At 36.0% G+C, this 16,791-nt stretch overlaps 1 protein-coding gene across 1 annotated transcript; it reads right to left on the bottom strand.

Annotated features, from left to right (window-relative positions):
- Positions 1-852: 852 nt before the first annotated feature.
- On the bottom strand, positions 853-15,076 carry LOC147390987 (DEAD-box ATP-dependent RNA helicase 31-like). The gene is made up of 10 exons (XM_086458555.1): positions 13,345-15,076; positions 12,452-12,558; positions 6,698-6,753; positions 6,338-6,562; positions 5,829-6,035; positions 5,671-5,757; positions 5,481-5,576; positions 4,967-5,182; positions 4,445-4,627; positions 853-1,291 (listed from the first exon to the last, which is right to left on the bottom strand). Exons 1-10 carry the CDS (start codon positions 14,805-14,807, stop codon positions 1,064-1,066), a joined length of 2,868 nt encoding a protein of 955 aa, XP_086314681.1. The 5' UTR covers positions 14,808-15,076; the 3' UTR covers positions 853-1,063.
- Between the last annotated feature and the right edge of the window lie 1,715 nt (positions 15,077-16,791).

Below are 16,791 nucleotides of genomic sequence, written 5' to 3'. Positions count from 1 at the left end.
ATTAATTTTAGTCAAATGCTATGCTACTTGACCAATTTTTTACAGGATGCTATATGGCCTAAAGAAGTGTGGAGCAAGAGACTCTTTCTTTTTACAAATATCAGTTTTTTCCTTTTTCTTTTTGAACCGAGGCATCCAGGCAACTTAGCAACCGACTAATCCTTGGGGCATGGGTAGTCCCTTTCCCCAACAGTCTTGGAGCACCAAAGTTTCTGCTTCTGTTTTTTTAAACTGAGATAGCCAGGCTTCTTAAGCACCTGATTAATCCTTGGGCATGTACAGTTCCCCCACACGCACCAGGTAATTTCTGGGATAAATCTCCAAGTGACCCCTAATGGGTGATTTGAACTCAAGACCTCGACTTCATGAGGTGTGATATTGGTCATCTCAACAATCTTTAGGGCACCTCTGGCAATTCCAAATTTTGAAACCACCCCTCATAAGTGCGTTCCAACACAGGTTTCAAATGGTCTTTCAAATATAACATTTGCTAAACCAATGCTATATTTGACATTGGTTTTATCATCTCATAATTTGCTATAGTGGCTTTTATATTATAAAAATTTTCTAAATTATTTTTTTTGACAAATTGCTATTCAAAGCATAGCAATGGCATGTTTTTTAGATGAAGCATGGGAGAGATACGGGCCTAAAATGGCATTTTTGTACTTTTATTCTCTCAAAAACAGAACTATTAAAGATGGTTTTAACATGCCCTTATCTGGTTACTTGTCAATGTTAACCAATAGTTTTCTCCCGGAAAACTTTTACAAGGAGCACGATCAATAAAGTGCACCTACATTTCTCAAATCTCACAACTTTTTTCATGAAAATATATGAAACCACTAGATATAATCAGCCCTTTTTCCTCAAAAATTTGCTCTTAAAGCTTAATCAGTTGATCCATGTGTACACAGCAATCGAGACATGGCACACCACCTGAATAGTTTGACCTATAAGTTGATTGTTGTTACAGCTACAAAATTAATGCAAGAGAAATGAGATTGTTCCTTATCTGTGATGATAAGCTAAATTAAAAATTGCTGATACAACTCAATGTCAATTACTTAGATCGCAGGCCAGGGACATTCCTAAGACCCATTTTGCCAAGGATGAGCTTGGGAATGGTAGGAGGATTGTCAAGCCCCATGGTCCTGCTGAACTCATTTGCAAGCTCTACAAGACGGCTCTTGTCCCGGCCAATAGTTTTGTTGGAATTGTAGTAGCCCAGCCATGCTTGGTAAGCCGCTTCTTTGTTTTTCAACTCTACACGGGACAGTGCCTGTTCCACCTGTGCAGTCATAGGCAAGTTAATTTCTAGTCTTGTTGAGGACACATAGCTTGTAAAATGGAAATACATAGAGAGCCTATATCGCCAAACCAAAATAAATATGGTGTATGACTTGCAGAGAACCATTCATGTGCAGGGAAAGAAAGCTCTTCATACTCTAAAGAGAGTGGTTGTGAGAATGACAGTGGTGAAAGAACAAAAAATCGAAGGTTGGTTGTTGTCAAAGCAATGCTCCTTGTTAGAGAATGAAGTCTGATGCATTGTACTAAAGTGTATCATGATACACTAGATCATCTAAAGATTATGATAAAGACTAGGATTATGATTTTATTATATCTAATTAGATATGAATTTGATCCTCTTATCTTCTTTATAAACTCTATTAGAGTTTATTATAATCACAAAAAAGATTTAACTAAATCTTATTCTTCTTTATGGTGTCAGAGCTTAGTCACCACTGAGATATGATATACCGGTTTTTTAGTCGATTTTTCGCCGTCACCAGTGTGTCGACTACCAGCCACTTATTACCTATCCAATCTCTTGAGCATTTCATCAAGCATGTCATCTATAGTCTCATCGGGATCGATCTTCATTAATCATTGTAATACATGGTAATGATCATCTCACCAATCATCTTTCATTCCAACCCATCAATATGCCTTTGCTGCCATCTTTCCATACACAACTCATCCGCCATCATCGTATCAATGTTCTTTCTGGTCACTGTTTGATTTTGGAGAGAGAAAAAACGACCTTTGGTTGCAATTATAGACAGATCCACGCTTGCAGATTGCTTGTTGTTGAGTCACTCATTTTAGATGTGAGTAAAAAAAATCTGCAATCATCCATGCATCTCCATTGATCTTATTCATGCTTCTCTCGGTGTCAAGATCGTTGTTGCAAATGACTGCTACAATGATGCAGTAGCAACAAAAGTATGTTTATGTTTATTTCCCATCACCAAAGATCTCATCACATGATCATCCAAGCTTAACAAGCAGATTATTTGGGGGTGGGGGGAAGATTCTAATGCCAAGACCATAAATAACCTACCCAAACATCTGTCCACCTCTAAAACCAACCACTCTGACCTAGCCCAAAGCCCGATTTTCTCCCACCATTTGTATGTGTATGGAGCATTTAAAAAAGATTGTTATAACACTTATGTCCCAAAGCATCATTGGCCCTAAGAGTCTTTGAATCTCTAATATCAAAGCTCTTTTTTGGCCCAAAAAGCCTATGAATCCATAGTGATCAAGCTCCTTAATTTGAGCCTGTGAATCCAGTATGATCAAGCTCAATACCTATGAGGTCCATTTTCTTTTTCGAATAAAATCCATCATGTCAAGTTTCGGTCTAGCCCAAATCAATCATGACTTATTCGAGTCGAGCCATTTGCTCCTTATTTTTTATCGCCAATCAATCACTTTGGAACTGTCATCTGGGTGATGACACAATTGGTAACAACTCTCATCTAGGTGACAACACAATTGGTAACAACGGTTACTTAACAATCTCCTAGGTAGAGATAATCATATGAAATTCCACATAACAATTTTGGAGATGGCGAATCTTATCTTGCAAGATGAGGACAACAAATTTCAAGGATTCAGATTTTTTATTCAACAAACTCATGTTGATCTTTCTCTCAATAGAGACTAAGCTTTAATACCATAAAAAAGAATGAGATTCAATTGATTCTCTTATGTGATTACAATAAACCCTAATAGAGTTTATATAGAAGATAAGAAAATCAGATTCATATCTAATTAGATCTATTGAGATCTTATCCTAATCTTTTTCATAATCTATAGTTGATCTAGTGTATTACGATACACTTTATTCAATCCATCATACCTCATACTCTAACACTCCTAACCTTACTGTTGATGTCTCCATATCCTTATTTGGTGTTATAATATATAGGGTTGAGTTTTGTTTGACTCATGAAATATGAATCCATTTGACACAAATTCTGATGATTGATACTAATTTTCGAGATAAGTATCATTGGGATACTCATAAATCCCAACTATTAGATGTTTTGTTTACATGGTCGGGATCGTGTGTTATTTCTTGAGTCGATGGAACCCAACCCTTATATATAATTTCATAAATCCCAACTATTAGATGTTTTGTTTACATGGTCGGGATCGTGTGTTATTTCTTGAGTCGATGGAACCCAACCCTTATATATAATTTTGTTAACTGTGCTAATGACGTAGTTGGTGTGGCAATATAAGACCTCAAAATATAATTATATTAGCAACATAAAGGGCTTGACTTCCCTCTCCTACAATTTACTCATACATTAACTCGAGGAAATTAACATGAGACACCCATCAAGTGAAGCAGAAAATTATCTTTATTTGTCATTTTGATGTTTAGTTACGACTTACTAGACTACAGTCACCAAGTCCGAATACAGGTTTAAAACAGCAAGGAAAAAGATAAATAAAAAAAATTGTAAAAATTATAAATATATATAACGAGTCATGCTGGAGTGACCTCAAGCTGGAACCTCATATCGCACTTCTTGAAGTGAAAGTGGATAGGAACCATAGATGCTTTTTCACTCGTATCTCGATGACAAGCATCTATGGTTCCCATACACTTTCACGTCAAGAAGTGCGATATGAGGTTCCAGCCTGAGGTGACTTCAGCATTATTCATATATAATACATCATAAAAAATGTAATACATAGTATAATATATTAGACAATAATTATAAATCTTCAATACATTTTTTAGCAAAAAAACATTCCATTGAATATATCTATACACGAAACATGTTTCATATAATTATATATTTTATGACGCTAAAACAGAAATCAAATTGTCACCATATCTTTCGACTAAAATAATGTACTATAGAAAAAAAATCATAGTATCAAAGACATTATCATCAAATCCCGTATTAAACAACATTTATGAACCAAATCACAAACCAGGCCACTGAAATCAACCATCCGACAACAAAAAATGGTTTTTTCTTTATATTTTCTATGTTTTTTATTTTTTTGTTTTGTCTTGAAAATGTGTTTGAAATGTAAAAGAAAAATGCAAATTTTGAAAAAATAAAATAAAATAAAAAACTCACTTTTTTAAATCATTTTAATAGTTAATAGTTTGAAGGAAAAAAAAACTCACTTTCTTGCTTGCATCTGGATCAACCGAAGGTGCTGACGCCTTTGCAATGGGCAAATTCCTAACACTAGACAAAAAGAACTCTTCCCATGGCGCCAGCAACAATATGCCTTCCCCTTCTTTACCCTTTCGGCCGGTTCTACCAAGACGATGTATATACTGTTCTCTATCAGCGGGCACACCTACCTGCAATTGCAAGAAACGGTTTAGTAGAGGCCCAAAGATCATTGCAGTGGAAATAATAAAACTAATTATATCATTTAGTCTCCCGAAGCTGTAAAGAACTATTTGCAGATTACAGTACCGGGACTTGGAGCTAATTTAGATGAAATAACTAATCTGCTAGAGTACGAAAGAGATACTATTCTACCATGTAATAGAATCCAATATTACTCCAAACCAACTACAATTACTTTGATCAGATATTCATGATAGAAAGAAAATAATACATCCTTGATAAATTACAAGCATAATGGCAAACGGTGGGTTCTTCAACTTCTAAAGAAGACGTAAAAACCAGATTACCTGAATGACGAGGGTAACATCTGGATAATCAACTCCACGTGCAGATACATCAGAAGTCACAAGAATAAGACCTTTTGACTTCCGGAACTCATCAGAAACCCTGGTCCTATAACTCTGTGGTTTTCTAGAATGGATCTCCCTCACATTCATTTTCAACTCAGAAAGAAGATTAGCAACAAGTCTCGTGACCATTGCAGTTGTGCAGAACACAAGAACCTGCGATTTTCTCAGCATTAAAGCAGATAAAGATTAGTTATCAAACTGTTTGTATGATATTGACCAGCAAATCATTTGATTATCCAAAAACCAGGACAATTGTCTCCTAGACGCCCCTTCGTTAATTATATTTTTACTTATAAAAAAACCACATAAAGCTTTCATTTTCAGATTTTTATTTTCAATGACACATATTTTGTAAGGAAAACTAGGGTTTAAAAAAGAATGAGAAAATGACTCCCTCTTATTTTGTTTACCTAGAAAATCCACATAACCATATTGGGGACAAAATGCATACCTTATAGTCAACGTCGTCCGAAATATGCTCTTTCAGAAGAACGTAGAGAAATGAAAAGTGCTTGTCTAGTGGAGCAACTAGATGCATCTGTCTGACCTACAACAATCACACAATGAATTAAAATATTTAATATACCAATAAATTTCATTGATTGCGAAAAATAAAAAAGAAAGATAACATAACTGTCTACCTGTGAGTGTGTCTCCTCACTACCCTCTTCAACTGTGTTGATGAACTCATGATCTTTTTTTAAAGCAATGTGACAGATTTGACGCACCTGCAAATCAAACAGCATTTCAACAGCTTTACAAAAAAAGACATTAAAATGTAATATAGAAGGAAAGAAACCTCTTCTGGAACAGTGGCCGAAAATAAAAGTGTCTGACGCTGTTTTGGAACAGCAGCAATTATCTTCTCAATGTCCTTTCGAAATCCCATATCCAATAAGTGGTCGGCTTCATCAAGGACAAGTACTTTCACACCCATAAGTCGAGTTGCAAATCCTGCTGTATTCTCAATATGGTCTTTAAGCCTTCCAGGTGTGGCAACAAGAATCTGTGTGTTTCAAATGATTGGAAACCAATATAATAAGCTTCACGCACATGCCGTAAAGCATATATATATATATATATGACGCAAGAATAAAAGGCTTCACATGAGAATCAAACCAAATGGATGGTCCTAACGTCTAACTTATTGATATTATTTCGCTGGACCATCCCCTGTATCTTTCAGACCATCAAATAGAATGTGTGGTCGGCCAAGTAGATTTCCTAGATGGATCCCTGAACAGTGGGGATGCCATCCCTCTTCATGCTATATTTCCTCCTTGTAATGTAATGGGGTTAAGAACTCACCTGACAAGGATTTGCTTGCATTCGTTTCTGCTCTAGAGCTAGTCTAACGCCTCCGATTACAACTTGTACACCAATAGAAGGATGATACTTTAACAAGGTGTTAGCCTCTGCAGCAGCTTGACTTGCAAGCTCTCGTGTCGGGCATATAACAAGCACATTGATCGGGGGCCTCCTTTGATCACGATCAACAGGAGATGACTTTACAATCACTTCAATTGATGGAAGCTGAAATTAAGAACTTCAATGATGAGTGTGGAGTAAAACTTCTTGAGATCTCACATAGGGGCCATCAAATGATGCAGTGTTGATTTACTAGGCCAACTTGCACTCACTCGGACCCAGAAAAGTGAAGTTTTTTACCAAAAATGCTACAGTTTTTCCTGTGCCTGTCTTTGCCTTGGCCAGAACATCTTTGCCTGAAAAACATAATTGATCACAATAAACACTCTCATCATTCTGAAATATATATTTCAGATATATCTACTTAATTGGTCAAATGTATTCAACTAGAAATAAGGAAAATGACAATGACGTAGAAAATTCCATGGATGCCCTAGTGGTAAATTGTGTTTCACGCAATAGATGGTAATATATATTACATTCATTAAAAATAAGTGTCACATAATAGATGTGATGCTTCTGATGTATCTTATTAACAAATGGGTCAAAAACTAATTCCACTATTTGCAACTGAGGAAAAGTCCTCTGGGTCAGATTGCATGCTTAAAATCAACTGATCAGGTCATTTTTTGGTCGGTCCAGCTTGTTGTTTCCACCCATGTGTATTGTTTTAATTGACTTTTACAGGTAAAACATTCAGGGGGAGCAATACCAACGGGGGAGAGAAGCTGTTAGAATCTTAGGTTTTTTTTATTTTCAAACACTTTTGTAAGATTTTAATCGGGTGTAAGTTATGTTGGTTATTCTGGGAATGTTTCCCAGTCTTTTTGGTTTAGGTTAGGGTTTTGTCTTGTACTTAACAAAGGAGGAGATTGTTAATTCCATATTTTGCCAATTACAACACATATGTTGAGTGTCGGATCGATTTACCATTGAAAACTGATGAAGATTCCGGTAAAGCTGCTCAACCACATGTGCCTCGACGAAAACCTCCAATGTGTGTACTTGAAGCCCAAAAGGTAATGAGACCACCCAAGACTTTTTCCCAACATATAGATGAGTGATAGATCGACCCGTAGTGATTAGGGAAACTCGTTCTTCGACCCATTCTCTCATCGGACTTTTCAAGAATCGAAAATGATCACAGAGGGGACATTAAATATTTGACCACCCTAAACCCATTTTCTGTCCTTGGTGCTTTATAGGTGACATTATATAGGTAATATCTAGCACACTTTCAAACCGTTTTGGCACTGACCTTTCCGAAAGCTCGATTTGACCCGAAAAGACAAAAAGGGTATTTTGATCATTTCACCCACTTTTATCATATCCCACCCCTTAGTGGCAGTTTGGGGATGTTCTAAATAGTAATATCTATCAGTTTTCCAAACGGCATACGAAACGGAGAGATACCGTTTGAAAGTTTTGGTCAAAACACTCTGTGTGGGCATTTTGATAATTTATTGATGTGTCTCACTTGTGGCCGACTGTGCCACAGCTAGCAAGTGCTCAAACGGTCATATTTTTTACCATTGAACCACGAATTTGCCCACCTTTCATATATAACAACTCCACCTCATTCCTTTGAGGTGGTTGAAGCTTGAGAGAAGTAAATCCCTCATTTCTACATACTTCTAACCCTTCTCTCTAGTCATGGAAGACCTCAAATCTAGTTAAAGATTCTCTCAACCTAAGCCCTTCCTTCCTCTTCCGTCTCCCTTTGCTTGTACACACATTGGTAAATCTAAAGAAGCTTGAAGCATCTATTTGAAGCAAGGAGTACATCAAGATGAAAATGTCTCTCTCAAAGACACCGTGGTAGATCAATCTATTAAGTCGAGTCCTTATGAGTATTTCTTTTGTTAGATTTCTTTTTTTTTAATGAAAAAAAGGTAATTGGTTTCATCCTAAAACCAAGCTCTTAAGAAGAGTTGAGGACTCTAACTTTTCCAAAGAACAAAACTTAGAGTTTGAATGAGGTGGTACCTTATTTGAACAAATCGGTTTGGGGATTCTACCAATAGAAAATTTTCAGAAAGTCATTCTCTCAATCTTGAGGTTTAGAATTTATCCTAGATTTGAATAAAATTACGTGTAAAGTTTCAAGGTGAACCATAAAACCTTCATTTTGATAGTGGAACCCAAGACCCGAGAGTAGGGTACTTGGTAGTGGATGTAGGCAAGTTGCCGAACCACTATAAATCTTGTATCTTCTAACGATTATGCACTAAACCTTAATTTATATGAATGCAATGACATGCTTGATAAAATGCTTACCTTATGATTATATGATATATGTTTTAACTTAAAAGAATTAATTCTTACGCATCTCTAAATTGTATTCATTTTAGTATAATCGAGACATTTGTAACTTTGTGGGGTGATTCGTAGACTAAATTTGTAATTAACCTATTCACCTCCCTTCTAAGTTTAGACACGGTACAAAGCCCGTAATTTCAATTGGTATCAGAGCAGGTTGCTCTTGAAGGGTCTAACAACCTTGAACTGATCCTATCAGCTTTGAATCATGTCTAAGTCAGAGAAATGGAACTCGACTCGACCTCCTATGTTTGATGGTGGTAAATACGTCTTTTGGAAAAACAAAATAATGATATATACTAACTCCTTAAGTAGGGACGTATGGAACATGATAAAAGAAGGTTGAAAACCTCCTGTAGACACTATAGAAGTTAATGGTGTCTCCACTACTATTCCGAGACCATCAAAAAATTGGTTCAAACAGAATAAGAATGACAGTAGCAATAACTTCAAAGCTCTTAACGCTATTACTAGTGCCATCTCCGATGATGAATATCAAAGGATATGCACGTGTATGTCGACTAAACAAGTTTGAAAAATTTTAGAGACCGCGCACGAAGGAACTAATATTGTTAAGAAGTTTAAACTTCTACTCTTCAGAACTTAATTTGAAAACATTAAGATGGAGGAGAGTGAAACTGTCTAGGAATTTTATGCACGGTTAAGTGACATGTGCAATTTCATGTTCTATGTAGGAGAGTCTATCCCACAGGGGGAGAATGTTGTTTCCACCCATGTGTACTGTTTCAAATGACTTTTACAGGTAAAACATTCAGGGGAAGTAGTACCAAAGGGGGAGAGAAGCTGTTAGAATCTTAGATTTTTTTTTATTTTCAAACACTTTTGTAAGATTCTAATTGGTTGTAAGTCGTGTTAGTCATTTTGGGAATGTTTCCCAGTCTTTTTGGTCTAGCGAACCTCTTGGATAGGGATCTAAGAATTTTGCCACATATTCTACCTGTGGGATAAACTCTCCCACATATAACATAGAATTGCATATGTTACTTAACCGTGCATAGAATTCCTGGACAGTTTCACTCTCCTTCATCTTAATGTTTTCAAATTGAGTTCTGAGGAGTTGGAAGTTTAGACTTCTTAGCAATACTAGTTCATTCGTGCGTGGCCTCTAAAATTATCCAAACTTGTTCAGTCAACATACACGTGCACATCCTTTGATATTCATCATCGGAGATGGCACTAGTAATAGCATTAAGAGCTTTGAAATTATTGCTACTGTCAATCTTATCCTGTTTGGACCAATTCTTTGATGGTCTCGAAATAGTAGTGGAGACACCATTAACTTCTATGGTGTCCACAGGAGGTTCCTAACCTTCCTCTATCATGTTTCATACATCCCTACTTAAGGAGTTAATATATATCATCATTTTGTTTTTTTCAAAAAGCGTATTTAACACCATCAAACATGGGAGGTCGAGTCGAGTCGAGTTCCATTTATCTGACTTAGAAATGATTCAAAACCGATAAGATCAACTCAAGGTTGATAGACCCTTCAAGAGCAACTTGCTTTGATATCAATTGAAATTACGGGCTTTGTACCAATCTAAACCTAGAGGGGGGTGAATAGGTTAATTAAAAATTTAGTCTACGAATCACCCTACGAAGTTACAAAAGTCTCAATTATACTAAAATGAATACAACTTAGAGATGCATAAGAATTAATCCTTTTAAGTTAAAGCATAAATCATATAATCATAAGGTAGGCATTTTATCAAGTATTTGATGAGCATGTCATTGCATTCATATAAATTCAGACTTAATGCATAATCGTTAAGAAGATACAAGATTTACAGTGGTTTGGCAACTTGCCTACATCCACTACCAAGTACCCTACTCTCGGGTCTTGGGTTCTACTATCAAAATGGAGGTTTATGGTTTACCTCGAAACCTTACACATAATTTTTTTCAAGTCTAGGATAAATTCTAAACCTTAAAATCGAGAGAATGACTTTCTCTCGAAATGAAAATTTTCTATTAGTAGAATCCTCAAACCGATTTGTTCAAATGAGGTACCACCTCATTAAAACTCTAAGTTTTGTTTTTTGGAAAACTTAGAACCTGGTTATCTTGAGTAGAGTCCTCAACTCTTCTCAAGAGCTTGACTTTAGGATGAAACCAAGAAACTTCTTTTTGTTAAAGAAAAAGAAATTTAACAAAAGAAATATTCACAAGGACTCGACTCAACGGATTAATCTACCAAGGTGTAACTTTGAGTTCTTCATGTCTTTGAGAGAGACATTTTCATCTTGATGTACTTCTTGCTTCAAATAGATGCTTCAAGCTTCAAATAGATGCACCAATGTGTGTACAAGTAAAAGGAGATGGAAAAAAGAAGTTCAGTTGAAGGAAGGGCTTAGGTTGAGAGGATGTTCAACTAGATTTGAGACCTTCCATGACTAGAAAGAAGGGTTAGAAGTATGTAGAAATGAGGGATTTACTTCTCTCAAGCTTCAACCACCTCAAAGGAATGAGGTGGAGTTGTTATGTATGAAAGGGGAGCAAATTCGTGGCTCAATGGTAAAAATTATGACCGTTTGAGCACTTGCTAGCTATAGCACCGTCAACCACAAGTGAGACACATCAATAAATTATCAAAATACCCACGCAAAGTGTTTTGACCATAACTTTCAAACGGTATCTCCATTTCACATGCTGTTTGGGGAACTAATAGATATTACTATTTAGAACATCCTCAAACTGCCACTAAGGGGTGGGATATGATAAAAGTGGGTGAAATGATCAAAATACCTTTTTTGTCTTTTCGCGTCAAATCGAACTTTCGGGAAGGTCGATGTCGAAACGGTTCTCGAAGGTGTGCTAGATATAACCTATATAATGCCACCTATAAAGCACTAAGGACAGAAAATGGGTTTAGGATGGTCAAATCTCTAATGTCCCCACTATGACCATTTTCGATTCCCAAAAAGTCCGATGAGAAAACGGGTCGAAGAACGAGTTTCCCTAATCACTAAGGGTCGACCTATCACTCATCTATATGTTGGGAAAAGGTCCTGGGTGGTCTCATTACCTTTTGGGCTTCAAGTACACACATTGGAGGTTTTCGTTGAGGCACGTGCGGTTGAGCAACTTTTCCGAAATCTTCATCAGTTTTCAATGGTAAATCGATCCGACACTCAACATATATCTTGTAATTGACAAAATATGGAATTAACACAGCTGAACTCACTGAACCCCATACATGTGCAATCACAGATGTGGGTCCCGGACAGCATCGATTGGGAAGAACCTCAAGTATTTCTCTCAATCTAATTATTAAGTGTTCTTCCCATCCAGGAAAAATAAACTAAAATCTTCCTTGCACATGTTTAATCTACCGAAATGCCTTCATTAATATCCATTTCCCCAAGATACTAAAATTTAAAACTTCCCACATTTGAGATTTTTCCAAATGCACACAATAATTGCTGGCAATAATAACTATGGGCTGTGAAAATGCTGCGGGGGGAGGAGTGGTTCCCACCTTTAAGTCATAATTTAATAGCTCTAATAATGCAATAACCTTCTTTCGTGTTGACAAAAAAGCTTGGATGGATGAATAAGTCCATGAAAATCAATCAAAATATCCATGATTATTTAATAACCGTGTTTTAATTATTTTTTTGCTAAAGGTTATGAACCACTTTCAAGGAATGATACCTTTGAGAATGACAGGAAGAGTTGCATCCTGCACCAGGGTCATCCTCTCGTAACCAGCATCTTTAATTCCTTTCAGTGACAAGGGGGAAACTGAACACTGATCAAACCTGTGCAAATCCACAAAATCAAAAGCTCTAGATAAAGACCATGAATATATTGACCATAAATGGGTAAATTTCAAATAGCCAACGGGAGAAAAATGACAATATGCTTCCATACTCTGAACATTATGTAGTTTTACATGTTATATTTAATTTCTAATGAAGAACATTCACAACTACAATTGTGAAGATAGGAATAGTCTATCCACCTTTCATGTGTTATAAACATGGCATAGATCCAGTGAGTTGGGACCCATCAACTATAGACATCTTTCCATTTTTTTTTCCTGATTATCCTATGTAATGTGATAGATTGGGTAGTCAATATCCATTCTGATCAAAATTTTGGACGGTATATTACTTTTGGTTAGTGAAGAAGAGGTTGTATATGCACAACAAAATTTAAAATAACATGAATTTACCAAAAACAGTTATATACATTATATATTATTCGTTTTGTCAGTTCTTATGTGTTTGCATTTCAGAGCTTTTCCAAAAGCTGATAATCGAAAATGAGAACCCCAAATCAATCTGGAAACAAAGATTCAAGGTTAATAGTGCTCAACTCCATATCTAATTATTACAAACTTTTACATCAAGTTTATGGAAAAGAGGAATCAAATTGGATATAATAATAGCATAATAATGAATTCCCAATCCATGAACATAACTAACAGAGCTTAGAAACAAGATTTCCCATAAAACCATAACAGGTAAAAGTTAGTTTAATCTGAAATATAAATTGTTGAAGAAAACGACAACCAAATCTAAAACAATTGAGTGTTTACTTACCTAGTCTGACTTAGGTATGAGTCAGACGCTCCAGTTGAAATTTTAGGCGTCGGCTGTGCACTTTCTTTGGCCGATACATGCAACAGACTTGCACCCTCAATGACATCTTCATCACTGCCTTCTTCACTATCTTCATCACTAAGTAAATCTCCAAACCCAGACATTAAATCTCCATTCTCTGCATCACTGACTTCCTCGTCATCTTTATCTTCGTCATCCGAGACTAGAAGAGCACCTTGTCCTCCATAAATCTTCTCTCCTTTCTGAAAATTCCTACCTCCTCGACCACGCCCATTACTCAAATTAGTTCTTCCACCTCGTGATACATGCTCACTCATCCTTGGAGGCAATTCTGCATCTGTTTCCTCCTCTGATTCACTTGCAGATGTTAATTCCTCACTCTCTTCATCATCGATGTCCTCATCATCTGAAAGTACAAGACTTTGCCTCCCATAAACCTTCCTTTCTTTCTGTAAATTCTCACCTCCTCGGCTATGCCCATAACTCATATCAGAATTTCCTCCAACTCTTTTCCCCTGGGAAGTATTTGCACCTCGAGATCCGTACTCCCTCCTCCTTGGAGGCAACTCTTCATCTGTTTCCCCCTCTGAACCATTCGAAAACCGTCTTCTTGACATAGAACCCCTTGAATTCAAATTACTGCCCCTAGAGCTCCTTTTAGAAATCGAAAAATCATCTGAATCACCATCTCTCGGTCTCTTCGAAGATGACAAACCACCTCTTCCACCTCTCTGGTTCCTCGAAGAGGAAAACGAATCCCTATCTCTGCTACCATCCTTGTCCCTAAAACTAGATGAAAGACCACCTCTTCCGCCTCTCTGGCTCCTCGAAGAGGAATACGAATCCCTATCTCTCTCCCCAAAACTAGACGGAAAACCACCTCTTCCCCCTCTCTGGTTCCTAGAAGATGAATATGCATCCATATCTCTACTACCATCCTTGTCCCTAAAACTTGATGAAAACCCACCTCTTCCGCCTCTTGTGTCCCTGGAAGAAGAAAATGAATCTCTACCTCTGCCTCTACCTCTACCTCTACCTCCTCTACTACCCCTACCCATATCAAAATCATCGTCTCTTTCACCGTCCAATCCAACACGAAAAGAATCAGTCTTTATTTTACCAATCCAATCACTAAGTTCAGCTTCATCATCAACAAGGCTCTTTCTTTCCTCACCACGACCATTCGAAAACTTCGAAGTCCGACCACCAACAGTACTCCCACCACCACCATTTCTAGATCGAAATGAATCACTCGAAAAAGCCTGGACTCCAAATCTAACATTTCTGGAAAACCCTAGGTATTTCAACCTAAATGGGAAAACTTTACTGAAAACGGAGATTTGGCGAGAAGATTGAAAACTTGTGCTTAATTTCATGGTGGAAAAACTACTAGTTGTGATGGAATTGTTGAGCAATCGAAGGGATAGAAGCTGACCAGACATAGTAGATGGGTGAGAAACAATGAACAAACCCTAACCCTATTTTGCACTTTTGTTGCTGGAAATTTTGGATTTATGAACCAAATAAGTTGAAAATCTCACCAGAATTATGAAGAAACCATGTGGAAATACGTTGCAGTGCTGATCGAGTGGTTTCGGTTTAGATCGAAGAAATAAAATTTGAGATAAATCGAGAGAGAAAGAGAGAGGCAGCTTGCCTTGAAGGAAGTGTGCGTTAGGGTTTTAGTAGGGTTCAAGCTGTCTGAACTCTCAGCTCTGAAGGGATAAGGTTTTTGGCGGGATTCTTATAGACCGTAATCATCAGAGTTGACGCGTTTGAGTCATCATGTTTTCGACGAGACAAACTCTTGAAACCGATTTAAAATGAATTTTAAAATTTATTATTATTATTATTTATACTAGGAGATGCTCAGTAACAAATATAATTTTTTTTAAACTATAAATACTTTTAATTTTAAATTTATTTTATTTTTACAAAATAAAAAATTGGTCAACTTGGTCAAATTTAAAAAAAAAAAAAATGGTATGAGTGAATTACTTGTCCAAGTTGTTTCAATCATAACAAAATTCTTCGGTTTTTTTTTTTTTTTAAATAATGATTAATTCACGATCCTTCCAATCAACAATTTTATCCCAACTTATTTGCATAGTTTTGAAAAATAAAATTTTATATTATATCTAATGTGAAATTTTTTTAATATGTGAAATATACATTTCTATTTTTTTTATTTTTCCCCGACTTTGCCGACTATTATTGATTTTCCAAAAAAAAATCTTAGCCAAAATGTCCCAAATCTTGACTTTGTCACTATGTTTTTTATCAGAGTTATAAACATGAATTAAAATAATCACTTACTTTAAAAAATTATTTCAAATAATCAATCTAATTGTATATCATATTTTTTTATATCTTTTATTATACTATAAGAATTTTTGTTAATAATAAAAATGATATTTTTACAATTTTAGAAAACTACAAAACTAACTAACATGGTTATAAGATATCGTGAGATTGAATCACCTTGATAATAATGAGGTTAATGCTAGAGTTTCTTTAACTATAATATTAAAGATATACGAACTAAGGGTATCAAGGGGTGGGTTTTGGTTTGGTTCCATGTGTACTTAGAACCAGAACCATGAATCTTGAAAGCATAACCATCCTTATAAGTTACAAGTGCTCGTACCTCAGATACCTAGTAAGATAGATGATTTTTTTAAATGATGAAAACAAGATTAATATCAAATAAAATAGAAAAATATTTTTGAATGAAAGAAAAAAAATTACTATCATGTGTTTCCTCAATTGAGAGGTGATATCAACAATGAAGTCTTCAAGTAAATCAAACCATTAACCCTAGAAGGTTGTGGTGTCATTTGGGTCACTTGACGCAATGAGGACTTTGGTCCAAGCTCTATATGGACTAAACAAACTTTTTTTATGTACATTATATTCCATGGACTCTAGAAGGTTGAGGCGTCTTTTGGGCCATATGGCTTAAAATGAGGGAATTGATCCATGCTCTCTATGTTGACATTTGGTATGACATCAAAGACAAAAGGGAAAGTTAGTAAACTTTGTAACCTTTATTTTTCATAAATTCCCTCTAAAGGTAATTATTGTGTAGTCACAATAGCTGACGTGGTGATTGATGCAGTTGACATGGCAATGCATATAAACATAGATCTTTTTCTTCCGGATACACAAGGAAAAAAATTTATGGTTTCGTGCACATGCCCCCATCAACCACGTTAGTTTTAGCAAGTCAATTTATCATTAGTCTTGTTATTTGTCTTTAGTACTAAAATTAAATGTATTATTGTTGTAGACTCACTATTTTTGCCTAAGCCGAGCTTGAGAGTACCAAAAATCTTTCGAGAATGGACTTGATCTAAGGTGTATTTCAAGATGATTATAAAACCCAACTTTCAAGTAGTCACAAGGCCCAAGGGCCATTTTCAAAGT

Source organism: Akebia trifoliata, chromosome 11, assembly GCF_017979445.1.
Source record: "Akebia trifoliata isolate Shusen 1 chromosome 11, ASM1797944v1, whole genome shotgun sequence".
Lineage (NCBI taxonomy): Eukaryota > Viridiplantae > Streptophyta > Magnoliopsida > Ranunculales > Lardizabalaceae > Akebia > Akebia trifoliata.
Note: the sequence above shows the minus strand (reverse complement) of the source record. Positions and strands in the feature narration are given on the sequence as shown.